At 48.3% G+C, this 27,162-nt stretch overlaps 2 protein-coding genes across 3 annotated transcripts in view; one reads left to right on the top strand and one right to left on the bottom strand.

Moving 5' to 3' along the window:
* Tmem150b (transmembrane protein 150B) overlaps window positions 1–951 on the top strand; it is an 8,779-nt gene extending 7,828 nt beyond the window's left edge. For both annotated transcript variants that reach the window (XM_032894488.1, XM_032894487.1), the window contains one exon: window positions 245–951. In XM_032894488.1, the coding sequence (XP_032750379.1) occupies window positions 245–453 (209 nt within the window). In that variant the 3' untranslated portion in view covers window positions 454–951. The remainder of the gene's footprint in view (window positions 1–244) is intronic.
* Window positions 641–27,162, bottom strand: Brsk1 (BR serine/threonine kinase 1). Its single transcript, XM_032894486.1, has 19 exons — window positions 26,716–27,162; window positions 25,208–25,302; window positions 24,988–25,073; window positions 22,938–23,078; window positions 18,973–19,089; window positions 18,839–18,872; window positions 18,688–18,756; window positions 12,769–12,915; window positions 12,282–12,313; window positions 11,731–11,901; window positions 10,678–10,775; window positions 10,308–10,467; window positions 10,076–10,136; window positions 9,331–9,700; window positions 8,878–8,926; window positions 8,656–8,779; window positions 7,736–7,934; window positions 6,166–6,255; window positions 641–1,302 (listed from the first exon to the last, which is right to left on the bottom strand). Exons 1-19 carry the CDS (start codon window positions 26,843–26,845, stop codon window positions 1,145–1,147), a joined length of 2,331 nt encoding a protein of 776 aa, XP_032750377.1. The 5' UTR covers window positions 26,846–27,162; the 3' UTR covers window positions 641–1,144.

Below are 27,162 nucleotides of genomic sequence, written 5' to 3'. Positions count from 1 at the left end.
TCGGAGTCACCAGAGAGGACAAACAGAGGAACTGATGGAGAGGAAGCAAGGTTTGGAGGGCAATGGGGATAACAGCTATAATTTCTTTGAAAGGATGTGGGTGTGAAGTGTGACTAGTCATGCCAGGAGAGGGGAGCACCTCATAGGACCAAAGATGTGCTGATGCCAGCCTGCAGTGTCAGGGCCTCTGAGGTGGGCCCTGGGCTTTAGCATGTGCCGTGTGACCCTTGACACTCGTGTGAAGTGATTGTCCTGCACTCCCTGCACATGCGCTCTGCCTCGGCTATCTGCGAGTGGACAGTGGCCATGTTGCTCTTTGTGCTCTTTGGCTTCTTCGCCGTGGACTTCTCCAGCTTCCGTGGCTGCACCCTGCACTTACAGCCCCACCTGGACTCCAGCCTCCAACAAGCTCCCTCTGGGTCTCCAAATATACAGATGGCAATGGTGCTCTGACCAGGCCCCACACTACTGGTAGAGGAAGAAAGATGGAGCCAACCCAGGCTGGAGGCTGATGTGGACAGCCTGATGAGTGCACGGCGAGGAGGACTGGTGCTCACTGCTTAGGGAGGCAGTACCTTGGTACCCACCTGTCCCAGTGATCAGAAGCACCCCAGGAATTGAGAGGCGAAGGCCAGCCAGCTGTCCCTGATCAAGGCTATTTATTTTTGTTGTTGTTGTTGTCGCCGCCGGCGGAATCAGACACGGACGCAGGCAGGATCACGCGAAACCAGAATTCCTTCCGGGAGAGCAAATCCGTACAGAAGGTCATAGGGGAGTGGGAGAAGGACCTGGTGGGGAGCAGGGGCCCAGGAAGGGGAGTGGGGGTTGGGGATGACACAGAGACAGAGGGCCCTGTCCGGATCTGCTAAGCCACCCCCATCCCTCCCCCACCCCACCCGCAGAGTTTGATCAATAAATAAAATAATAAATAAATTAATAAATAAATAAAAACAGCTCCCACCCCCTTTTTGCCCTAGAACCTCCCCCCATTGGGTATGGCCCCTGGAGCCCTATCCCTGCAGGGCAAGGCCAAGTTTTGTGTCCCCCCCTCCCAACATACTCCTTGGGCCTTATATACAGATTCACAGTAGGGGGGCAGGGAAGGGGGTGGAGGGGGTTCCCCTCCTTCCCTGGCCCCCTGGGGTCAGGGTAGAGGGGTTCCATTGGTGGCCAGGAGCTTCTTGTCCTTAGAGGGTCCTCGGCGGGGAGAGCTACTCAGATCAGGGTCAGGGCGGCCTGGTGGAGGCTGCAGGCTTCGGGGTGGGGTACCAGCAGGCCGGGTCTGGGCTCCATTCTTCTCATCTGCAAAGGAGGAAGTAATTTTGCATGGGCAGACAGGCTGCTGAACACAGGTTGAGCTCCTGTTTGTTGGTCACAGTAGCACCAAGAAACCAAACTTGGGCTGGCAGGATGGTTCAGTGGAACTTGTCACCAAGCCCGATGATCTGAGTTCTATCCCTGGGACCCATACAGATGGAGAGAGAAAATTGACTCCCACAAGTTGTTCTCTGACCTCTACATGTATACCGTGGTGTTCACCCCCAATATACAAATAAACAAACGTTAACAGTAGTAATAACAACGACAATCATAATAGAGGTTGTTATGTCCACCATCTGTGGGACTTGAAGCCCCAAGACAGCTGCCACAGGGAAGCACACTCATTCCTACATGAGTACCCATGAGTTCCCACAGGTACATTCTAGCTTTGAAAAACCTGCCCAGTTTGTCTGAGGCCCAGGCTAGCCCATTACAAGAAAGGCTCGGCTTTCAGGGGCAACCATAAGGCTTCAATACCCTTTATCTACAACTAGGTAACTAGGAATGGGGTTCACAGTATTGCGAATTGTTGGGGGGGGGGTGTCAGACCCTTCTGCTGACTTGAAGAAGGCCACACACTACATATCATATGTGGTAGCATGTGTGTGCACACAAGCTTATGTGAAACCAGAACTCTATATAGACCAGGCTGTATTCTTTCTTTTTTTTGGGGGGGGTGGGGCTGGGGATTGAACCCAGGACCTTGCGCTTCCTAGGCAAGCGCTCTACCACTGAGCCAAATCCCCAACCCCAGACCAGGCTGTATTCAGTCTCAAAGAGATCTGCCTGCCTCTGCTTTCTGAATACAGGGATTAAACGCCATCAGGCTTGGCATCTTAACTCTTAGGTTACATTTTTATGTATGTATTTATATATTATGTGGGGACACACACGTGCCATGGCACACAAGTGGAGGTCAGAGGATGGTTTGGGGAGTGGATTCTTTCATGGAACCTGGAACTTATCAGTTGGTTAGACCGATTAGGGGTTCTGTTCCCATCTCTCCAGAGCTGGGGTTATAGGACTACACTGCAGTGGCTGGCTTCTCTTTTTCCTGGAGCTGAGAACAGAGCCTTGCCCAGCTAGGCAAGTACTCTGCCACTGAGTTAAGGCCCCAGCCCCTGGGCTTTTCCAAATGGTTCTGGGGATGAAATTTTCAGGTTGGCGTGCATCCTACTGATTAAGCCATTTTACTGCCACTGGGGTTTTCTTGTTTGTTTTGTTTTTGTTTTTCAGTGCTTTTTTTTTTTTTTTTTTGAAGTGTTATTTATTTCATGAGTGGTTTCCTGCATGCATGTGCACCATGTGGATGCCTGGGGTCCACAGAGTTCAGAAGAGAACATCAGATCTCCTGGAATTGGAGTTCTGGATATTTAGGAGCAGCATGTGGGTGCTGGGATCTTCTGTAAGAGCAACAAGTGTTCTTAACCATTGGGCCATCTCTCTAGCCCGCCACCACCTGCTGTATTTTTTATTTTATTATTTTTTTGAGACAGGATCTCATATACTAGCTCAGGCTGGCCTTGAACTCTGTAGCAGACCTTGAACATCTGATCCTCCTGCCTCAGCCTCCCAAGTGATTGGATCACAAGTCAGGCTAACTTGTAAAGGACGGTCCAGATTAGGATACTGCAGGTGCAGAGATGTGAGCAGTACCACACCAGGGGCTGGGATCCTGAACTGAATAAAAAGGAGAAAGAGAGCTGGACACCAGCATTCATCACTCTCTGTATCCTGACTCTGTGGTGTGTGTGTGTGTGTGTGTGTGTGTGTGTGTGTGTTAGGGCTCCAGTGTGGAGTTCAGAGGACAATCTTTCAGGAATTTGTTTTCCCTCTCATCTGTGGGTCATGGGAACTTAACTAACTGAGGTTATTAGGCTCAGTGGAAAGCACCTTTAAGTGCTAAGCCCTCTTGCCAGTCCCCACTTCCTGAAGTTGCTTTTGTAAGATATTCTGTTGTGGCAACCAGTCATTTAACTAATCCTCTTGGGCACTGATGTTGAGGCCTGAGTAACTTTGTTGTGAGAGTTACAGGTTTGTTTTTTTTTTCCCAGCATCCCTGGTCCCCACCCACATGGTGTCAAAAACAATTTCCTGCCCTCCAAGTGAGACAGTGAAAAACGAGTCTCCACATACTGTCAAATGTCCCTCAGAGAGGCTGTGGTAGGCTGTATCCTGACAGATGTTCACTAAAGCTGGGAACCTGTAACGATGTTGAGACTATGTGTTGTGATTCAGGATAATCCCTGTGTGGGGGGAAGACTACCTTGGATTACCTGGGCAGACCTAGTTTAGTCACCTAAGTCCTTAAATGAACCAGTAATGTCAGGGGCAGAACTGTGTTACTGGTTCTGGAGGAAGTGGCTACAGTAAAGGTAGGAACTGCAGGGCAAGAGAGGGCAGCTCTCAGGAAGACAGGACAGCAGGCTGAAAATTGCATTGTTTCAGGAGTCACCGTTGAGGTCACTTACTAGTGGCAGCCATACATGCTGAACCCAAAGTCAAGACTAGCCCTGCTGAGAGTCAAGCCGCTAGTATCCTCCGATGGCCGCTATATTCATTCTAGATTCTCTTTGCCTGATCCCTTCTACAGGGAACAGAGGCAGAGGGGTGCTCAGCTGATCTCACTAGACTCTTGTGTACCTAGTATGCACACCCTACAATGGAGCCTGCGGGACTCAGCAAACCTTTCATTCACACGGAATTCTCATCTTTGTAGCTCTGGTTGCTGTGGCAGACACACCTTTACTACAGGCTAATGTTGTGTCCCCCATGATTTACACGCTGAAACTATCACCCCTCAGTCCGTAGGGCCTGTGGGATTAGTGCCCTGAAATGATAAAGAGCCTCAGTGAAAGCCAGACTGCTAGTTCACGCCTGTAATCCCAGCAGCTGGGACAGAGGCAGGAGGACCAGGAGTTCGAAACCATCTGAAACTACATTCCAAGCTTCAGACCAGTCTGGGATATATGAGGCCAAGTTTGGAAAAAAACCAAAATACAAATTACCCCTTTGTCCTTCTACCATGTTAGAGACACAGAGGCCCTCTGAGAACGTGGAAATGAGCTGTAGACAGACACAAAAATCTCTCTTGCTGCATTGACCTTGGACTTCCAGTCTATGAACAAAAATTCCTGAGTTGAAGAAATGGCTTAATGGCTAGGAGTCCTGGCTGCTCTTCCAGAGGACAAGCATTTCAGATCACAACCTTCTGTAACTCGGGATATGATACCTTCTTCTGCCTTCCACATGCACCATGCATGTACATGGTGCATAGACATGCAGGCAAAAACACCCATATATGTAAAATAAATAATACTATTTTTATTTTATTTATTTATGTATTTGTTTATTTGTTTGTATTTTTGAGACCAGAATTCTCCATGTAGCCCTGGCTGTCCTGGAACCTACTCTGTAGACCATGCTGGTTTCAAACTCAAGAGTGCACCTGCCTCTGTCTCCTGAGTGCTAGGATTTAAGGCATGCACTAGCATTGCCCAAAACTGCTATTGAAAAAAAAAACTAATTTAAAAAAATGAAAGATGGGCTGGAGAGATGGCTCAGCGGTTAAGAGCACCCGATTACTCTTCCAGAGGTCCTGAGTTCAATTCCCAGCAACCACATGGTGGCTCACAACCATCTGTAAAGAGATCTGATGCCCTCTTCTGGTGTATCTGAAGACAGCTACAGTGTACTTGTATATAATAAATGAATAAATCTTTAAAAAAAAAAAAAAATGAAAGATTTTTATTTTTGAGACAGGGTCTCATGAATATCTGTCTGATCTTGAATTTGATACATACAGATGGGGATGACTCTGAACTCCTGATGCTCCAGACCCCACCTCTGAAGTGCTGGCTGACATTTACAGCAGCCGTGCCATGTCACTTCTGGTTTACGTGGTGCTAGGATTGAACCCAGAATACGGTGCACGCTGGACTCTATATCTGAGCTACTGCCTCAGCCCGCTTGCTGCTTTTAAACAATTTTATTAAGTGGCCAACATGGCCTGGAACTAGTCTCTCAGGATAGACTTGAGTTTGTGGCAATCTCCCTGCCTCACCTTCTTCAACGTTTGGACTGCAAGCATGTATGCATTTCCATACTCAGTTTCTTACGGCTTAAAACATCAACCAATTCACTTGTATGGTGATGACATGCCCCTTTAATCCCAGCACTTGGGAGGCAGAGGCAAGCAGATCTCTGAGTTCAAAGCCAGCCTGGTCTACAGAGAGAGTTCCAGGACAGCCAAGGCTTCACAAAGAAAACCTGTCTCAAACAAAACAAGTCAAAACAGCCACCCAGATCAAGTTTATTTGCATTTTTTTTTCTCCTGGGGATTGAATCCAGGACCTTTCTCATTGCTAGGTAAACAGTCTACCTCTGAACTAACCTCTGGTTAGTTTATGTTATTCTCTTATGGAAACTTGAATGAATTACAAACACTTCCCTGAGGCCTACCCTCTGCTCTGCTCCCTGGATATCACAGGAAAACTATGTCCTTCTATGACAGTGGCATTTGGGTCCTACCAAGAAGGCCACCAACCTGTTCTATTTCCCCAGGTTTTAGCCCCTAGTTCCTGGTGGCAGATCTGGCTCCAGGGCTCTGTGGTACCATTGCTCCCAACTTGGGAACCACTGTCATTTTAGGGTCTTCAGGTGGCTGAGAAATTCCTTTCTTTGACCCCAGCCTCTTGGGGGAAAGCTATTTCCAACAGTACAGGGGAGACCTCAGCAAGACAGTAGCCAAAAGTCCAAGAAGTGGGCCAGCCTAAGAGAAGCAGAGGGAGACTTGAGCTTGCACTGGTCACCCTGGATGTGTGCCCTCACACATCTGTCACCTACCTGCCAAGGCCTGCACGGAGGGCTGGTCATGAGTACTCAGCAACTGTGCCTGGATGGTCTCTACCACACGCTTGAACCGACGGCTAGGACCTGAGATAAGATGGGCAATCAGGAAACACAGTGACTGAGAGTTGGGGCAGGCAAGGTCCCTCCATAAGCAAGACTGTCCTCCTTTTGGGTTAATTTTCCTGACTCTGTTGGGACCCACATCATTAACTGGTTCTCCAGATGGATCTTGCCCTTAAGGAATACTTTTGCACCCAGACATCTTCATTTGATTATAGCAATAGGTGTTGGCTTCTATTTAAAATAGATGTTGTCGCTCATTTAACTTTCCTTAAGGATGTGGGGGGCCAGGTAAAAAAAACACGTGAGGGGCTGGAGAGATGACTCAGTGTGCAAGGGCAATGGTCACTCTTCCAGAGGGCTTGAGTTTGATTCTTAGCACCCACATGGTGGCTCACAACTACCTGTTACTCCAGCCCCAGGAAATCTGATACCTTTTTATGGTACACATGTCATGCACAAACATTAATGCAGAAAAAATACCCATACATATAAAATAAACATTTTTTAACATAGAAAGATAAGTGAGAGAAACAAACAAACAAACAAAAAAGACAAACAAAAAACATCAAAAACAAACAAACAAAAACCCCAACCTAAAACAACAAAAATCTTGGCTGGCAGAACAGTTCAATGGGTAAAAGTATTTGTTGTCAAGCCTTACAACCTGAGTTCAATCCCAGGGGCCCACACAGTTGGAGAGAACTGATTCCCCAAAACTGTCCTTTGACTGCCACGTGATTACTGTGTCACACACACACATTGCAGCCTGATTTAGAAACTCTTAGAGTAAACTCACCTCCTGATCATAACATATTAAAGTTGGTTACCAGTAACCAAGAATTGGAAAAAAACTTATCTCTGCAGTTTTTCCTCTCTCAGGCTCTTTTATTTATTTGTTTGTTTGTTTGTTTGTTTATGTATGTATGTGAGCACAGTGTCTCTTATCTTCAGTCACACCAGAAGAGGGCATCAGATCCCATTATAGATGGTTGTGAGCCACCATGTGGTTGCTGGGATTTGAACTCAGGACCTCTGGAAGAGCAGTCAGTGCTCTTAACCACTGAGCCATCTCTCCAGCCCTCAGGCTAACTTTTGATTAGTCATGGCTGCCTAGAGTTAAAATTCTGAGGCTACAGCTCAGCTGAGTGCAGGAAGAACTCCATGGATAGACTGGTGATGTCTGCTCTGGGCAGGGCCCTGATGTTTGAGGCTAGCATGCTCGCTCTTCTATTAGAAAATGGAGATGAAAAGGTAGCAAGAAGCACTCTGTGGTTTTGTTCCCTTTGTGAAATGAGTGATCCCTGATACCCATGAACTATTTTCAAAATACATGTGATGGAAAGACTGGGAAGGGAAAGCGTGTGTGTTGTATGTGTGTTGGGGACAGGGGCACCCACAGAACCAGAGCATTCTGTGCTGATTCCCCTTCTTGCTGCCTTCCTGTGCTGAGATCCTATTTTAGAGATCCCGTTTACCCCAAAGCTGGTCAAGAGGAACTCACCGGAGATGAGAGTGAAGGTGACTGAGTAGATGCCACCTCCACTGCTACCATCTCTTCGGGGTGAGGGTTCTGGACCCTCAGAGGAGCTGATGTCCACCTGGAAGCGGACAGGCTTCTGGAAGACAGAGGGGCCACCGCTGGCCTTGTATTCGGCCCTGAAGCTGGTCTGTGACAGCACACTGTGACTCAGGCTAGGGATCTAGAAGGTAAGAATATAAATAAGGATGAGGTAAATCTAAGGAACAGATGACTGTTCTACACCTGGCTCTGGACAAGGAACAAGGCCCATCACAATGGTAATGGTAAGAGATAACAAAGTAGGCCTTGGGAGGACCCACTGCCACTGCCTCACCTTCTATAGATCCTCTGCCCTATGATCAGAAGAATGCATCCTAAATTCATCTGAAAATTCCAAAAGGGCTATGACTGGTAGTAAGTAGGAAGCGTTAAGGTTCATAGAGAAAGTTTTCTCCTCAGATCTTTTGGCATGGCATGGTGACTCGCGCATTTTTCACTGGTACTCAGGAACCTGTTACACGTTTATTTATTTATAATGTATACATCATACAGTTTTCTGCCTGCATGTACTCCTGCAGGCCAGAAGAAGGCACCAGATCTGATTATAGATGGTTGTGAGCTACCATGTGGTTGCTGGGAATTGAACTCAGGACCTCTGGAAGAGCAGACAGTGTTGCTCTTGACCTCTAAGCCATCTTTCCAGCCCTGTTATTTAGGTTCTTTATTCACTGCTTTTAGGCTGTGGGCCCAATCATCTGTTCCTGCCTCCCTGTGCCATAGTAACCAAGTCCACCTCTTGCTGGAAAACTACAAATCCCATGAATCTCAGAAGTAAATCAGGCCAGGGATAGAGTGTTAGGGGGGTGTAGCTTTGCAGTCAATAGGGATGCCAGGACTCTTACCGACAGAAAGGCATGGACAATGTCCGCTTTGATGCTGCTGAGAGGTTTGTCCTTTAGCACGAGGAATATTTGTTCTTCTTTGTCCAAGGAGATGAAATTCCCGAACCAGGAGCGTTTTGCCAGCCTGGGTGGAAGGGGACAGATAGAAGGAGGAGGGTCAAGAAGACACTAAGAGACAAGTCCCCTTGGTTCCCACTTAGTTCCTTCCCTTGTTGAACTCACTCTGGAGAGGATTCTGGTGTCAAACTGGACATCTCCTCAGCGGTAGGGACTAGTTTGGGAGAGGAGAGAGTAGTCAGCACTTACTTATTATTTATCATCCAGCACCCTGTGGGTTCAGTCATCTCCCAAATGGCAAACCCTAACTTCAGTAGTCTGATCTAGTCCTTCAGGATAGGCAGTGGTGCTACCAGGGTGGGTACTAAGTCCCTATGGACCAATGAGTAGGCTACCAAGAAGAGTACACTGTGGCAGGACATGTTCCCATGTCCCTCCAGCCCCCAAACCTGTCTCTCTCCAAACTTTATCATCGCTATTCGTGTTGGGACTTGGGAAGCAGGCTCTTTCCTAAAGACCCCCAAGAAATTTCCTGTATGACAAGACGTTTAGCCCCTCCTAACCACATTAGAAGCCAGCAGTTGCCAAACCCAGACCAGCATCTGCTGAGACCCTTACCCTGCATCTTGCGCCGGTGGAAGCGAGGGGAGCCCAGGAAGCTGTTGCGGATGGAGTTGAGACGACTTCTCCAGGCGGCTCCCCCGACGCCACCGCCTGGGCTGGGAGGTGGTGTAGTTCCTGGAGTCCCGGTAGGGCTGGCTCGAGGCGTGTGCAGAGGTGAGTGCAAGGGGGTTCCGCCGGAGGAGCGCGGGGAGCCTGGTGGTCCAGGCAAGGGCGTGGAACGGGCACTGGGAGGTGGTGGCTGCTCTCCAGCGCCCCCACCTCTGGGGCCCCGAGAAGGCAGCGTCTGTGTTTTGGAAGTTGGGGAGCCTCCACCTCTAGCCTCATCTCCAACGCCTGGCTCCGGTGAGAAGGAAAAGACCGGACTCTGCAGACAAGTAGGACCTAGTGAGAATTCGGACTTCAACTTCCCGGAGGGAATTGTGTTTGGGAGTATTACTAAGACAGACTCGCTGGGGAGGACTGCAAGACATGCTGGGAGTTGTAGTTCAATCAGCCCCATCCACGCTCTGGATTTGAGGCACGTGCACTGTCTCCAACCAACCCACTAAGACTGCCTAGCAGAGACTGGCATGCTGAAGGTACTCAAAGAACTTCTGATAAATGATTAAAACCCCTCAGGCATATACAAACCCAACCCTGAGAAGAAAAAATGGTGTCTTTGACACTTCTTGGGCAAGAATGTCTCATGGAATTGTATTTTCTGTTGATTTCTCTTAATTTTTTGAGGGTCTAGTCTTACCCTTGGGCTGCTTAGAGGGCTGGAGGACAGACCAGTGGATGCTCCACTGACGCTGCGGGATCTGTTTACAGGGTTAAAAAAAAAATTATCTGAGAGAGTTTCAGAAGGTTCAGCTGTTTCTCTATTTCCATGTCCTCCCAGATGAGGGACCAGGCACAGGAGGTTACAATGCTCTGCTCCCTCTATATTCTGGGACTGAAGATTCTTCCAGAGGGGACAGCCTCTCTCTCACCTCTGACTGTGCTGGGCCATCTCCAAGGCCCTTCTGGTAGGCACCGGGGAGCCACCACTCCCAGCATCTGTGATGCTGAGGACTTCCATGGACTTCCGCTCTGGCCTCCGTTTCCCGTGTCTGCTCAGCATGGGGGAATCCACACGCTTCCGAGGTGGGTCTGAGGGAGAGTTAGTCACCCACCCAGTAGGTAAGTTTGCCCAGGTATACACAGAATATATATGACTGCCTTGTAAACAGACGTGGAAACTAAGACCCAGAGCAGAGAGAGGTTCTCATGTCTAGTTGTCTAAACATAGACTTTCAGGGCCTACAGCATCCTCCTCCCTCAGGAATCCTAGGATCTGGACTGCCCTATCTGTCTTCTTACCAACATCATTCCGAGGAGGCAGGTCCTGGTCTTCACAGCTAGGGTACCGCTCTTTCCGATCCAAAAGCAAATAATAGATCATCTTTTCTTGGTTTTCCCTAAGACAGGGAAGAGGGAGGCGGTTAAGGGAGGACCGAGGTCAGCAACAGTACCCAGGGCTGGAGAGATGGATAAAGGTGCTTTGCTACTAAAGTTTGATCCCTGGGACCCACGTGGTGGAGAGAGAGGACCAAGCTCCTGCCAAGTTATCCTCTGGTCTTTACACCCTCCTCCCATACATAATTAAAAGCAATGAAAAACAAAACAACCATGTAAAATGAGGAAGTTTGTATCTGAATAAGACCTCCTCTTCCTTCCTTCCTCTCTCCCTCCCCCTCTCCCTCTCCCACTCCTCCCTCTCTCCTCCCTCTCTCCTCCCCTCCCCCTCTCTCTCTCTCCCTTCCCTCTGCTGTGGCTCTTCCAGCTCAGGCCACCTCATAGATCTGCCCCCATATCCAAGGGCACAAGTGCAGGCCTTCTCCCGTGGACCAAGGAGCCCAGACCCCCGTCCTTCTCCTTTAGACTTTCGAGCCCACTGCACCACAGTCCCTCCAGTCCAAGCCCCTAGCTGTCCTCCCTCAGACACAGGTGTTCAGGTCTTATTTCTCTTTTTGGACCCAGAATGTCATTTTTTTCACATAAGCCAACATAGTTGGCTTCCTATGGTCCAATGTACATCACGACTTAAGTACTTATTAAGTTCTAAGTAACGAAGACACCATCCATGCCTGTCTCAGCATTAATACTTTCTCTGAGTATTTCCAGACTGCAATTGCTCCCTAAATTTTGTCCCTAAAAGTGGATGCAGCTCGCCCCCTTCAGGCTACATAGGGAACTGCCACAACCCATTCATCCTGTATAGTGGGGCGCTGCTGAAAAGGATTTTAGGAGCTCTTTTTTTTTTTTTTTTTTTTTTTTTTCCAGAGCTGGGGACCGAACCCAGGGCCTTGCGCTTGCTAGGCAAGTGCTCTACCACTGAGCTAAATCCCCAACCCCGATTTTAGGAGCTCTTACTCCTCGCTTCGCAGTTCTCTGTGTAGCCGCTCTCGGTCTCTGAAGCAGCCCAGAGATGCCATGCTTTCCAGAACGTCAGGGTCCAGCTCGCCATTGGAAGGCAGGCTCCGCATGGCTACTCTGCGGCCTGGGGCTGGCTCCAGGCAAGGGTCTGGTTCGTGTTTCCCGCCCCTGGAATGGTGCAGGAACAAATGCTTTGGAGAAAACAGCATCTGTAATAGAGACTTTATCATCCTAGGTTTATGTCCTATGCCCAGACTACTCATCCCAGGATCTGGAGATTCTGGCTCTCCAGCTTTACTTCCTTAGACTCAGGGGGTCCAGTTCTCTGACTCAAGAGTGCTGGATTCTCCACACCCGCCTCTGGTCTCCACACCCTGGCCTCTTTTTAGCTTTGTCCTCTGCCTGTACTCTGAAGTTTCAGACTGTAGTTCCCTCCATCCCACCCCACCATCAGGAACATCGCATCCCACCCTCCACCTTTCTCTGTATTCTGACCCCAGTGCCCTACCTCCCTCGGGTACCCAACTGCTGAATTCCCTCCTACTCACAGATACCAAGGATGTTTCTGAATTTGCTCCAGCTGTGAAGGGGTGGGTCACAGAGAAGCAGAAATTAGGTCATATACAAACAGAAGGTGAGCAATTAAGTAAAATTGATTAGCATTGGCTCTGGGAGGTCACTGACCCATCATTTCCCAATCTGAGGCAGAGTGATATCATGTCTTCCCCTAGTGGTGGTAAAGCACCTGTAGACTGACCATTTTTAACTCCCCCCCCCCCCGTAGCAGTTTCCTGCATGCACAGTGCCAGCATTTTCAACCCCTGCCTCAACCCTCAACCCACCGTCCCCAAGGCCTGAGATCCTCGGTCTAACTTGGGAATGATTGTCTAGTTTTTAGGTATTGCTGGTTCTTGGGCTTGTCACTTAACCAACAAACTCAGTCAATCCCAGGATTTACAGGCAGGCCCAGGAAGCTCTCCCAGGATTCTGCCATCTCAGGAGCCATTTCTCTTCCACCAGTTCCTCCCTGCTTACACTGAGCCTTTTCTCGGGCTCCACTTCAATCATCCCTCTCAGGAGGCTCTGGCAGTCTGGAGGGATGAAGTGCGGCATGTGGAAGACACCACGTTTCACCTTCTCTAGTAGCTGTCGTAGGTTGTCATCATCGAAGGGCAGCGCCCCCTGTGCAAGACATCATCAAGAACCCTGAGGTCAGTGGTTCTCAACCTGTGGGCTGCATGCACCACCAGGACCAGTTTATGTAGTTTGGGGGATGGAACCAGAGGCTTCAGTGTCCTGGGCAAGCAATCCGCCAAGTGAGCAACACCATTGGGTCTTTCTTTATGGCAGTGTTTCTCAACCTGTGGGTCATGACCCATTGGCAGGTCAAATGACCTTCTCACAGGGGTCATCTAACACCATCAGAAAACACAGATGTTTGCACTTCAGTTCGTAACAGTAGTAAAATCACAGCTATGGAGTAGCAACCAAAACAACTTTACGGTCGGGGGTCACCACAACTGTACATGAAGAACCATACAAAGGGCCAGAGCTTCGGGAAGACTGAGTGTCACTGCCTTAGGTGGAGCTTAAGACTGTCCAGATGATGGGCTGGAGAGATGGCTCAGCGGTTAAGAACACTGACTGCTTAGAGCGCTTGCCTAGCAAACGCAAGGCCCTGGGTTCGGTCCCCAGCTCCGAAAAAAAGAAAAAAGAAAAAAAAAACAAACAACAACAAAAAAAAACCACTGACTGCCCTTCCAGAGGTCCTGAGTTCAATCCCCAGCAACCACATGGTGACTTACAACCATCTGTAATGGGATTCTATACCTCTTCTGGTGTATCTGAGACAGCTACAGTGTACTCACATAGATATAATCTTTAAAAAAAGATTGAGAGTTTGGGAGGACACTTAGTATCCTCACCTACATGGGCTGGAGATGTAGTCCAGCTGGTGAAGTGCTTGCCTAACTTCCATGAAGCCCTGGGTCCCACTCCCAGCACCAGTGTGGTGACACAGCCTACAAGCCCAGAACCTGGGAGGTAGAGGCAGGAGGATCAGAAGTTCAAGATCATTTCCGGTTACATAGTGAGCTTGGGGCCAACCTAGGTGATTTTACACACTGCCACAAACAAAAACCACATTAAAACCAAACAGAAACAAAACAAAAATACATCAAAACCAAAATAATCCTCGCTCTAAATCCTCATGCACACCTTCAATCCCATCACTCGGGAGGCAGAGGCAGGTTGATCTTTGTGAGTTTGAGGCCAGCCTGGTCTACAGAGCAAGTTCTAGGACAGCCCAGGTTACAGAGAGAAACCCTGTCTTGGAAAGCAAAAAACAAAAAATATTAAAAAAAAAATCTAGTGATTTATTTTTATTTATGTACTTTGGTATTCTGCCTGCATATCCTGTGTGAGGGTGTCAGATCCCCTGGAACTGGAATTACAGTTGTGAGCCACCATATAGGTGCTCAGAATTGACCCAGGTTCTCTGGAAGAGGATCTAGTGCTCTTAACTGCTGAGCCACCTTTCCATCTCCAAATTTGTTTTTATTTAGATGTGTGTGTGTGTGTGTGTGTGTGTGTGTGTGTGCGCGCGCGCGCACGCGTGTGCACAGGTACTTTTGGAAGCCAGAAGAGGGAATCAGATCCTTTGGAGCTGGAGTTATAGGCATTTACGAAGTGCCTGATGAGGGTACTGGGACTTGACCTCACATCTTCTGGAAGGGCGGTGAATGCTCTTAGCCACTAAGCCATCTCTCTAGCCCATAATCCTCACCTTTGATGATGAAATTAAGACACAAGAAGCTCAGCAATTTGCCAAAGGCAAATATGTAAGTTACATATTAGAGATTTGCAGGGGACAAGTGGTCTCTAAAACAAAACAAAAACCACCACTGCAAGTCTGAAGCCAGCCTGGTCTACTAAGTGAATTCTAGGCCAGCCAGGGCTGCATAGTTCAGTGGTAGAGTGCTCTCAGTCCCCGGTACTGTGGGAAATTCCACTGGAGACTAATACTTATCATACTGTATTTGCCAGGTGCAGTGATGCGCGCTTATAATCCCAGCTCTCAGGAGGCTAAGGCAGGAGGACTGGTGCAGGTTTGAGACCAGCCTGGACTGCATGAGTGCAGTCATGCGTGCACTCATGCGCTGCATGAGTGAATTCTAGGGTGGGTTACAGATCTTGTCTGAAAAAGAATAAGGGAGAAAGAGATGACCAAGTTGGGTGGCTCATGCCTTTAATCTCAGCATATATAAGTAAATAATGAATAGCCACACCAATAAAACAAGTGGGAGAGCTCAGTATGGTGTAATTCTAGTGCTCAGGAGGCAGAGGCAGCTGGATCTCTGTGGGTTTGAGGCTAGTCTGGTGTATACAGTGAGTTCTAAGCCAGCCATGGTTACCAGTGACACCCTGTCTCAAACTAACTAACTAGCTAACTAACAAAGAGGCCCTGGTGGGGGAGTACATACCTTTAATCCCAGAACTTGGTAGAATGGCAGGCAACCTCGCTTGGTTGGAAGCCAGCCTACCTGGTCTAAATACAAGGACCCTGTCTGAAACAAACATCAAACACACAAACAAACAAGGAAGAAAGAAAGAAAGGAAAAAAAAAGGGGGGGAGGGGACGGCTGGGGATGTGTTCAGTTGGCAGTAGAGAGCTTTTCTACCAGGCACAAAGCTGTGCATAATTCCCAGCACTGCATAAACGGGACATGGAACCGACACCTGTAACCCTAGCCCTGGGACGAGGTAGAACAGGAAGATCAGATGCTCGGTGTCATCTCCAGTTACATAATGAGGTCAAGGCCAGCCTGGGCTATGTGAGAACCTGTCTCAAATAGGGCCCTGACGTGATATGTAACCCAGGCATGCGCTGCCGAGCCTATGCACCAGAGTTGACCCCTGGGACCTACATGGTGAAGGGAAGAATTGCCTCCTCCTAGCTGTCCTCTGCCCTCACCCGCGCCTTGGATACCATTTTGAGCGCACACACCCCCTCTCCTCAAATAAATACGTGTTTAAAATAACAAAAAATAAGGAGAAACGGGGAAAATACAGGTGGAATGGATGAAGTAATGTTCAGGATTGGGACAGCAAGAAAGGGGTCTGGCTTGACCTAAGGCACCAGAGGAGGATTCTTGGGAGAGATTGAGTCTGAGGGCTTTCCCAAATGTTTTAAATGGTTGACCCTGGTATCGAGGGGCATGGAAGAATGCAGGTAGATGGGGAGAGGACACTTTCTTACTGGTCTTGGAGTCACACAGCCTGCCTCTGGCTCTGGTGCCTGATGGCACTGGCAGTGAGCCTCAGCTTCTCGCCTCTGTGTAAGGGATGTAAGGATTCTATTGGGAAAGGCTATGGGATGGATTAAAAATATCAGCCACAGCACAGCTGGTCCTCACTACTCTCGGAAGTCCAACTTTATAATCACTGTGATCAGAGAGTGAGTCCTGGAAGAGTGGGTCCTTGCTTCTGCTCAAAGCTAGGCTCCTTCTACTCTCTGCTCACAACCTTTTTCACCAAGGTCGGTCATTACTCTAAGTTGTTTGTAATGTGCTTTTTGTTGCTTGTCTGTTTGCAGGACTGGAGGGGGACCCTGGGATCTTGCATTTAATTTACATCTTCATAATTGTTGGTACTATAATTATTCACATGTAATTATTTGGTTCACATAATTATTTGATGAGGAGGACTGAGGCTTACACAAAGAGAGTGACTTACATGTCCAAGATGAGCAAGTAGTGATCTGAGCTCTGTTCTTTCCCTACTGATGACAAAAGGCTGAGTGTTGGGTCTGGAGATCTAGCCCAGTGGGTAGAGAGCTTGTCTAGTATACACAAAGCCCTGGGTTCAACTTCCAGCATGGTATCTACCTAGCCTTTAATCCCAGCATTCGGGAGGCAGAGGCAGGGGAAATTTGAGTTCAAGACCAGTCAGGTCTAGAGGGAGTTCCAGGATAGCCAGGGCTACACAGAAAAACCCTGTCTCAAAACCAAAGATAAACCAACCAATCAAACAAGCAAAAAAACAAAACAAAACAACAACAATAAACCTCCCAAAACCCAAATGTGTCTGGAGAGATGGCTCATCAGTTAGGAGCACTTGCTGCTCCCACAGGGGTCTGGGTTTGGCTCTCAGCACCTACATGCTGTCCTCATAATCGCCCATAATTCCAGTTCCAGGGGATTCAGACGCCTTTCCTAGCACCCACCGGCACCAGGCAAGCATATAGTTCACAGATAGATGCAGGCAAACCCCTGCATCTATACATGGAAAAAAAATCTTAAAAAGAAACAAACACACTTGGGGGTTGGAGAGATGGCTCAGTAGTTAAGAGCACAGACTGCTTTTCCAGGGGACCCAAGTTCGGTTCCCAGCACCTACATGAGGACGCTTATAACCACCTCTAAGTCCAGCTCCAGGGAGTCTGACACCCTCTTTTAGTTCCAACAGACACTCATGTACACACACACACACACACACACACGCACACACACACACACACACACACACACACACACACAAAAATAAACCTTAATTAAGAAATGCTCAGAAGAAAGCTTGCTGCTGGACATGGTGGTGCACCCCTTTAATCTCAGCACTCAGAAAGCAGAGGCAGGTGGGTCTCTGTGAGTCAGAGGCTTGGTCTACAAAGGGAGTCTAGGACAGCCTGGGCTACACAGAGAAACCCTGTCTCAAAAAACAAAAACAAAAACAAAAGAGAGAGAGAGAAAGTTTGCTTTAAATGAATTAGGGGTTTATGACAGGCCAGCCCTGGGTCTTCAGAGTCAACTAAACAAATGCACGAAGATGAAAGTGACTGACATGAGCCCCAACCTGGAGGGAAGACAAGGCTTCAAGAATTATGCAACAAAATGCACACTGAGAGCCCAGACCATGGCCAGGAAGAAGGACACTTATCGCAAGACCCACCTGGGGAAGGGGTGAGAGAGGGCAGAGGGAGGCTCTGGGAAGTGTGTGTGAGAAATGACCACGGGGCTGAGGGTTTACAGCGGTGTTGCTATCTACTAGGTGAACCACAGAACTGGTAAGGATGGAGGCCCGTTCTAGGCCTAACATGCAAAGCCCTGGGTTTAGTCGCTAGTGCTGCACAAACCAAGTGTGGTGGTACACACCGGTGACCTAAACGTTTGGGAGGTAAAGGCAGGAGAATCAGGAGTTCAAAGCCACCTTTGCCTATCCATGAGTTTAAGGCTAGCCTGGGAGGCATGGTACACCGCCTGACCCTCTCTGTATCAGTGCATCTCAACCTGTGCGCGGCACCCCTTTGGGGGGTCAAACAACCTACCCCTAGGGGTTGCCTAAGACCATCGGAAAACACAGATATTGACATTACAATTCATAACAGCAGCAAAATACAGTTACGAAGTAGCGATGAAAATAATGGTTGGGGGGACCATGACACGAGGAGCTGTGTTAAATAAAGGGCTGCATCATTACGAAGGTTGAGAACCACTGCTCTCTATAAAAATACACACATATATGTGGGAGATGTCACACACATATCCATACACATACATGGGAGAGATCACACATATGTTTACATTTATGGGATCACAATACATATATTTGAGAAATATACATATACACACACACATGAGAAAAAAAATATATATCTCCATTCAGTCACACATGCATACAAATATTTAAGAGATTACACACGTACATGCAGGCACACACGCACACATATTTGGGAAATCTCACAAACACACACACCTGTACTGGTGCACGATTATACACGCACACACACACACACACACACACACACACACACACACACACACACACACTTTCTCTCTCTCTCTTTCTAGGATGTGGCGGGGGGTGGGGTGGGGTGGGAGGAGGATGCATGTAAGGTTCTATGCCCTGCTTGGTGACACTGCTCTATAGACACAGTGGTAGCAGCAAAAGGTGCCTCACCACAAGCAGGGCAAACAGGATGACTCCACAGCTCCACATGTCTGCCCGGCGGCCATCATACTTCTCCCCCTGAAAGGGCAAGAGTTGTCATTTCAACAGCATTTCTGTCCCACTGTCCACTCCCCTTAACCTCCCTGTACCCTTCACTCACCTTGATCACCTCTGGACATGCGTAATGGGGGGACCTGGAGAAAGAGAAGGATAGGGAGACAGCAAGAAGAGGCTATGAGCCCCAGCCGGCTTCTCTCCTTCCCAGGAGCTCATCGTGGAGGGACGCCCACTCACCCACAGCTGGTCTCCAGGAGGCTGTCCCCCACCTGCAGGGACGCCATGCCAAAGTCTGCGATGCGGATGTTGTTTTTCTCATCCAGCAGCAGGTTCTCTGGCTTCAGGTCCCTGTGACTAAGGCAGACAGGTAGGGTTCAGCTTTGGATGCTCCAGGAAAGCCCATCCTCGCTCACCCAGTCTCTCTTAAAGTGAGATACTTCATGTAGCTCAGGCTAGCTTCACACTGATCATGTAGTTGAGGATAGCCTTGAAGTCCTGGTCTTCTTGCCTTTATCTCTTATGTTATCTCCTGATAGAATGTCCTATCAAGCTTGACATGTGTGTGTGTGTGTGTGAGAGAATCATGCTACAAAGACTCAAACTGACATCTAATTTGAAATCAATCCTTCTGCCTTACTCTCACAGGTACTGAGATAACAGGCATATGCCATCGTGCCCGATTCTTCTTCCTTTTTGAGTATGTGCATGTACCTATGTATGTGCATGTACCTATGTATGGGCATGTACCTATGTATGTGCATGTACCTATGTATGTACATGTACCTATGTATGTGCATGTACCTATGTATGGGCATGTACCTATGTATGTATGTGCATGTACCTATGTATGTGCATGTACCTATGTATGTGCATGTACCTATGTATGTGCATGTACCTATGTATGGGCATGTACCTATGTATGTGCATGTACCTATGTATGGGCATGTACCTATGTATGGGCATGTACCTATGTATGTGCATGTACCTATGTATGGGCGTGCCCGGGAAGCAACAAGTTGACATCCAGCATCTTCCTCGCTTGCTCTCTACTGTGCTTTTATTGTTTGCTTGTTTTTCAAGGCAGATTTTTTCTGTCTGCCCTGGATTGGGTTACCTAGCTTCATATTATACTTCCTAAGTCTATTCAGCTTTCTCTTTTTCCTTTCCTTCCTTTCTTTCAAATTATTTTGTTTTATGTGGATGAGTATTTTGCCCATATGTATGTATTGGCACCACGCAGATAGATGCCTGGTGCCTGAAGAGGTTGGAGGAGGGTGTTGATCTGGAAATGGAGCTGTGATTATGAGCTACCGTTTAGGTGCAGAAAATTGGACCCAGGGCTTCTTAAAGAGCAGCTAGTGCTTGCAACCTCTGAGCATCTCTACGGCCTCAACTTAAAACTCACTTATTGATTTATTAAGACAGGGTCTTACTATGACGCCCTAGGCTCTCCTGGAACTCAGTGTATAAGACCAGGCTGTCGCTGAACTCACAGAGCTCTACATGCTTCTGCCTCCAGAATTATGTACTGTCACATCCACCCTGCACTAGTTATTAGAAATATAAACGTTGGGCCACTGAGATAGCTCAGCAGCTAACAGTCTTTGCTGCCAAGCCTGATGGCCTACAATTGATCTCTAGCAGCCACATGAAGGAAGAACTCAAGAGTTGTCTTCTGACCTCGACATGTGGGTCATGGCCCCTGCACCCTTCCCCCAGTAAATAAATAAATAAATAAATAAATAAATAAACAAATAAATAAGTTTTTTTTTTTTTTTTTTAAAAAGAGAAATAAAATACAGCAAGGTATGCTGGCTCATGTATGTGATCCTAGCATTCTAAAGGCTGAGTCAGGAGGATTGGTATGAGTTCCAGGCCAACCTGGGCTACACTGTGAGATTCTGTCTTACTACTACCCAAAACTTTAAAATACTTCCATATCAACTCCCCACCCCCACCCCGCAAAAAATAAAAACAGCAACAACAAAACAGTTTCTCTATGTACTCCTGGCTGTCCAGGGACTTGCTCTGTAGACCATAATGACCTCGAACTCAAGAGATCTGACTGCCTCTGCCTCCCAAGTGCAATGATTAAAGGCATGCACCACCATGCCCAGCTATTACTATTGTCGTCGTTGTTATTAGGAGTGCATATCAAGTAATTTTTTAAAAACTTTTTAAAGATCTGTTTTTCCCTCTTGAGTGCTGGGCCACAAAAATGCTTCAAGTAATTAAAAAAAAAAAAAAAAAAAAAAAGAAGGGCTGGAGAGATGGCTCAGTGGTTAAGAGCACTGACTGCTCTTCCAGAGGTCCTGAGTTCAATTCCCAACAACCACATGGTGGCTCCCAACCATCTGAATAAGATCTGATGTCCTCTTCTAGTGTGCATGAAGATACTGACAGTGTACTCACATACATAAAGTAAAAAAATATTTAAAAAAAAAGAAAAGAAAAGGAAAGGCATTGCTACTCATTGTTATTCAAAGCAGACAACTACTTCCTTACTCAGGACCTTTCTTTTTCTTTCTTTCTTTTTTTTTTTTTTTTTTTTTCGGAGCTGGGGACCAAACCCAGGGCCTTGTGCTTGCTAGGCAAGCGCTCTACCACTGAGCTAAATCCCCAACCCCCCTCAGGACCTTTCTATTCCTGGACCAAACTCCTCAAGATTTAAGGGTCAAATATGGAGGGAAATGGGATGTAGAAATTCCATAGTTTGCAGGTATCTAGTGAGGTCAGAGATACTTCATCTTCCTGGATCCTGGAGCTGGACTTACAGCAGTTACGAAGCTTCAGATGTGGGAGGCGGGACTTGAACTTGGATCCTCTGCATTACATGTTCTAGCCACTGAGAGATCGCTTTAGCCATATCTCCTTTTGTTTTTAAAGATAGGGTCTTTCAGGGTATCAAACTCTCAATAGGGCTTCTGCCTCCGTCTCCTGGGCGATAGGACTACAGGTATGGATCCCTCATCCTAAATGCTACATGTATCATCTCTTGTCTGGGTTAAAGGTAGGTAGGTCATTGAGGAAAAGAAGTATCTGTCTGTAGAGATACTCATGCATAAACATGAACTGCAATTCTTACCTCATATCAAACAATTATTAACTCAAAAGGGACCCCGGGTTTAAATGCAAGAGCTAAAACTATATAGCTTCTAGAAGAAACCATCGGGTAGAATTCTAGTGACCTTGACTTAGTTATAAGTAGCACAGAAGTGCTGGGAAGATGGCTGGGGGTGTGGGAGACAACTTGCTTCCAGACCTGATGACCTCGGTTTGATCTCTAGGACCCACAAGTGGACAGAACAGGCTCCTAAAAATTGTCATATGACCTCCACATGCATACTGTTGCACACATGTGCACACTTTCTCTCACACACACCATAAAAAATGTACAAAACATGAAAAACAGCTAGAGCTATGTGTAGTGGTACATATCTGCAATGTGAGTAAACAGGAGGCTGAGGGGTTGGGGATTTAGCTCAGTGGTAGAGCCCTTGCCTAGGAAGCGCAAGGCCCTGGGTTCGGTCCCCAGCTCCGAAAAAAAGAACCAAAAAAAAAAACAAAAAAAAAACAGGAGGCTGAGACAGGAGGACTGCAGTGAGTTTGAGGGCAGCCTAGTCTACACAAGAGAGGAACTTATTGAAACTGATTTCTCTCTCACACAAAGAAAAAGGAAAAAAAAAGTTGGGGATGGGGCTGGAGAGATGGCTCAGTGGTTAAGAGCACTGACTGCTCTTCCAGAGGTCCTGAGTTCAAATCCCAGCAACCACATGGTGGCTCACAACCATCTGTAATGAGATCTGATGCCCCCTTCTGGTGTGTCTGAAGACAGCTACAGTGTACCTATATATAAAATAAATAAATAAATAAATCTTAAAAAAAAAGTTGGGGATGTATCACAAATGGTAGTAGTGCTTGCCTAGCACACCAAGGCTCCAACCTCCCCCATTGCTTACTTAAAAGAAAGTTCTAAAATTACATAGCAACCATGCATAAGTCTGAAAATGTGTTTAAAACCACTAAATTGTACACTTTTTCAAAAGGGTAAATTGTATGGTCTGAGTTACAATACCAGGAATTTTATAAAGGTTAGGGCTGAGGGCTAACCACACTGGTTTCTGCTCAGCCCTTCATGTGGCTGCAGCAACCATCATCCTGGGCCACCCTCAGTCATCTCCCCCCTGCAGCTGTCCCCTCACCAGATGGAGTAGCTATGGCAGAAGTCCAGCGCTGACACAATCTGGCGGAAGAACTTCCGGGCCTCCTTGGGTGTCAGTCTCCCTTTTTTTACCAGGTAGTCGAACAGCTCACCACCAGAAACATGCTCAAGCACCAAGTATCTGAAAGACACAGACGGGGCAGAGGGCTGGAAGGGGCATGTGAAGGATGGAGGCCTGGTCTCCCTTTTCTGAAAACAGTGAAGCCCCAAATCCCACCAGTCTCTGCAAAGAAGAAATTTCAACTGCAGTTGCCACAAGCCTCCAGGAAAAATGATTCCAGTATCCACACGTCTCTAGGAAACCAAGACTCAATTCCCACTAGTCCCATGTGGCATTGATTCCCAAGGAAACTCTTGATTGTTTTTGGAGATAATGCAACCCCATTGGCACCTGAGGTCAGAAACCATAATCCACACCAAACTCTGGTGGCAATAAAGACCCTACCTCCACTAGCAGTCCATTCCCCCAGCCCCAGACCAAGCCTCTAATTTTCACTAGCTGTTCTCATTCACTTTTGGGCAGTGACAATTACAGTATACACCAAAGACAAACTACAACTCCCATCAATTTAAAGAAGTTTAAAACAAAACCAACCAACCAACCAAAAAAACCAACCAACCAAACAAAGAAAAAAAAACCCTCCTAACTCCCATAAGCCTCTGGGACATAGACAGTCCCAATTCCCATCAGCCACCTGGATTGTGGAGACTCCAAATCCCATCAGGCTCTGAAAGATTACACCTCCAGTTCCTATCAGCTCCCAGGAAACAAAAACTCGATTTTTGAGCTGTTGGCCAGTTAGATTCCCATGTGAAGAACAAACTCTCATGAGCCCTCTCTCAGCTTTGATGGTGGAGTGGGAATGGTAACCATCAATTGTGAAAACAATGGCTTCTCCTTGCCTCCACACCTGGGAAGCCAAAGGACTACAACTCCCATGAGGGCCTGGGGCTGTACACTGCTTCCTGCTTGGGGAACCTACTCTACCAATCTGATGGATGTTGGATTAATGGCTTTATCCTATACCTGGGGGAGGTTGTGAGGTTGGGAGAGGGACTGTGAGGCTGGTCCCCCCTTCTGTTGTCCACTCTAGCTGTTCTTTGGGCCACCAGAGTGTGCACAAAAGAATCATTCTCTGAAGCCCAGACAGCTGACCCCCCCCCATCTTAACTGGACGGTAATGGACTTTGTGATACTGACACAGGACTCCAAAGAAGGCCTACTGTTAGGGTGGCCAGCCTTGGCATCGTAAATGATGTTGGGATAGGAGACACCTCAGATGTCCCAGAGTGGGAATTTTGAAGGATCCTTTAGGCTCCTTCTGGGCTAATGTAATCCTAACTGCCTTAGGAAGAAAGAGGCAGCTAGCTGGGCTTGGTGGTACAGCTGAGGCTGAGGCAGAAAGATAGCAGCAAGAGGCTCAGCCTTTGTTCTGATCTCAGGACCACTCTACTCTGTTGTACTATTAGTAGTATCAGGTGGAGTGTAGATTGTGGGACATTCCTGTACCCAAGGGCAGGACTGGGCATTCAGTGATCCAACCTAGAAGTTCAAAAAAATTGTTCTGTTCTGTTCTGTTCTTCTCTTCTCTTCTCTTCTCTTCTCTTCTCTTCTCTTCTCTTCTCTTCTCTTCTCTCTCTCTCTCTCTCTCTCTCTCTCTCTCTCTCTCTCTGTCTCCTCTCTTCTCTCTTCTCTTTTCTCTCTCTTCTCCTCTCTCTCTCTCACTCAAAAGTAGCCCATTCTGGCCTCCAACACGACAGTGTAGCTGAGGATGACCTTGACCTTTTGGCAGTTCTGCCTCAGCTCAGTAGAGGTGAGATGGTACATGTGTGCTGCCACTACCAGTTTAAAGTGCTGGGGTTGGACTCAGCGCTTCCTGCATTCTACAGAGGTACTCTACCAATCGAGTTACATCTCTAGCTCAGAAGCTTGAGTTTTGCCAGGCCACACTAACAAGGTCCTGTGTCTGGAGAGGTCTCTATACCATGGAGAGGGAGGATGGAGGGGCTGGGCGTCTATAAATACCTACAAATATTTCTTGTTCTCGTAGACGTCGTGGAGCTTGAGCACGTGCGGGTGTTCAATGAGCTTCAGAATGGCGATTTCCCTCTCCACCTGAGGGGCCAGGGACACAAGAGAAAAGGTCAGCATGACCTCCCTGCCTTTCCTTCTGTACCAAAGGACACTCCTGCTACAAACACACACTTTTGCACACACACACACACACACACACACACACTCACACCTACCTTCATCAGCACAGATTCCGACAGCTTCTCCCTGTTCACGATCTTGACAGCGACCTTCTGACCCGTGATGCAGTGGACCCCAAGTTTAACTAGACCTGGAGATCATTTAAAATATGAAGTGTTCTCCTGGATCTCCCAATAGCTCTTAAGTTGTCAACACCCGTCTCCCCCCTTGCTTGGCTACCCATTTCTCCTATTCTGAATTTCTGCATTTGAACTGATAGCCAACAGCTGTCATTCCTACAAAACAACTCCCCTCCCATTCATGCTGCTCACTTTTGGTCCTTCTGACTGTCCACCCTCTGCCTACCCCCTCCACCAGCCTTCCCTGGTCTTTCATTCTGACTCTCTGACCTTCTGGTATGTCTGCCCAACTTCATCTTTCCTTTCAGATTCAGAAGCCCTATAATCTCACAAAACACACTCTCAATTTTTCTTCTTTCCCAAGCCTCCCCATCCTCACCTCCTTCCAAAACCCAACCCTTCAATTATCTTTTTTTTTTTTTAAACTCTTAAAAACTAGCTGCCATGGTTAAAAAGCATGTAAACTCCCTGACCACTCCTCAGAATCCACAGATCAGCTGTGTACGGTACTTTCTCAGTCCCAGGAATCCAGATTTCATCCCTCCTCCCTCAGACTCAGTAGTCTTTGCCCCAGCCCTCCTCCCTCAGACCTAGGATTGTAGGTTCCTGACCCCTCCTCCTCCTATAGTTTGAAAATTGAGGTCAACAACACGTCACACTCTTACTACCAGGATATAAAGGACTGACCTCCCTTTCCTATCTCAGGCCTGGAGTTCAGCTTCATAGTGACCCAGGACCCACAGCCTGGTACACTGGAGGTGGCCTCCCAGTTCACTTCGACCCCCTGCCTAGAAGGAGGTGGTCATGCCACACTCAGCCTTTAGTATCAATCAAAGATAACTCTGCTTTCCAGGCCACTCCTGGCTGGGAACTGAGCTGTCTACAGTCCACCTCTCCATTCTATTTCCACACTGCAGAATGGGGAGAGTGTAGTCGACCTCATACCCTAGGGCTCCAGCTTGCTGCCCAGAGCGCAAGTGGCCCCTTTTGAGAACGAGAAGAGGGACCGGAAAGCAGCCTCTCTCTGGATGGACGCGCCTCCACCCAGCCTGCACCTCCACCCTGCCTGCGGCTGTACTGCAGCACCCGCCTGCCTCAGCTTGCAGAATTAGCCCGGGCTCCACACCCGCAACGGGCCTACTTCCCCAGTGCTTCCTGAAGCCCCTCCAATATCTGCCCCAATAGGGTTACTTGAGCCACAGTAGTCCATACCCCTAGGACCCAGAAGTCCCAGACCCCTGCCCTCTCGAGGCCCCAGCGTCAGACTCTCAACTCGGTACACCGTGGGCACTTGGAACTCAGAATTCAAGCCCCTTTTCTATGAGGGACACAAGGGTCTGCCCTTTAAATACCCATGGTCCCGCCCTCTGCCCCTTCCTGCACCCCGCCCCCGCCCCAGGTGTCCGCTTAGGTTCTAGGCTCACCTGTCTGTCCTTTGCCCAGCGTCTTCTCCAGCCGATAGGGGCCCACATATTGGGCGTGCTGGGGTGGGTGTGGGTGTGGGAGGTGGTAGGCGGGGGAGCCCCCGCCACCTTCCTTGGACCCGGACGACATGGTGCCCTTGGTCCCGGCCCGACCGGTCCCCCGGCCGCCCCCCCTGCGGCCCGTCGCCCCGTTCCTCCGGTGGGGGCCGGCGACACCTCCGTCCCGGCCCCCCCGGTTGCTCCCCACTTCTCCGGGGGTCCCCAGGGGGCTGGGCTGGCCCCCCCAGTCGGTGGGCCGCAGAGCTGGGGGAGGGGGGGCTGCCGGGGGGGTCAGGCCCCTGGAATCAGCATGGCCGGGGGGGCTGCGCGGCCCCCCCTCCCCAGCCCGTCCCTGGCCGGCCCCCCCCTTCCTGTGCCTCCCCCTGCAGGGGGGGTCTGAAGTGCGGG

The sequence above is a fragment of the Rattus rattus genome, chromosome 2 (genome assembly GCF_011064425.1).
Source record: "Rattus rattus isolate New Zealand chromosome 2, Rrattus_CSIRO_v1, whole genome shotgun sequence".
NCBI lineage: Eukaryota > Metazoa > Chordata > Mammalia > Rodentia > Muridae > Rattus > Rattus rattus.
The sequence above is the reverse complement of the archived record's forward strand: the minus strand, read 5'-3'. Positions and strand labels throughout refer to the sequence as shown.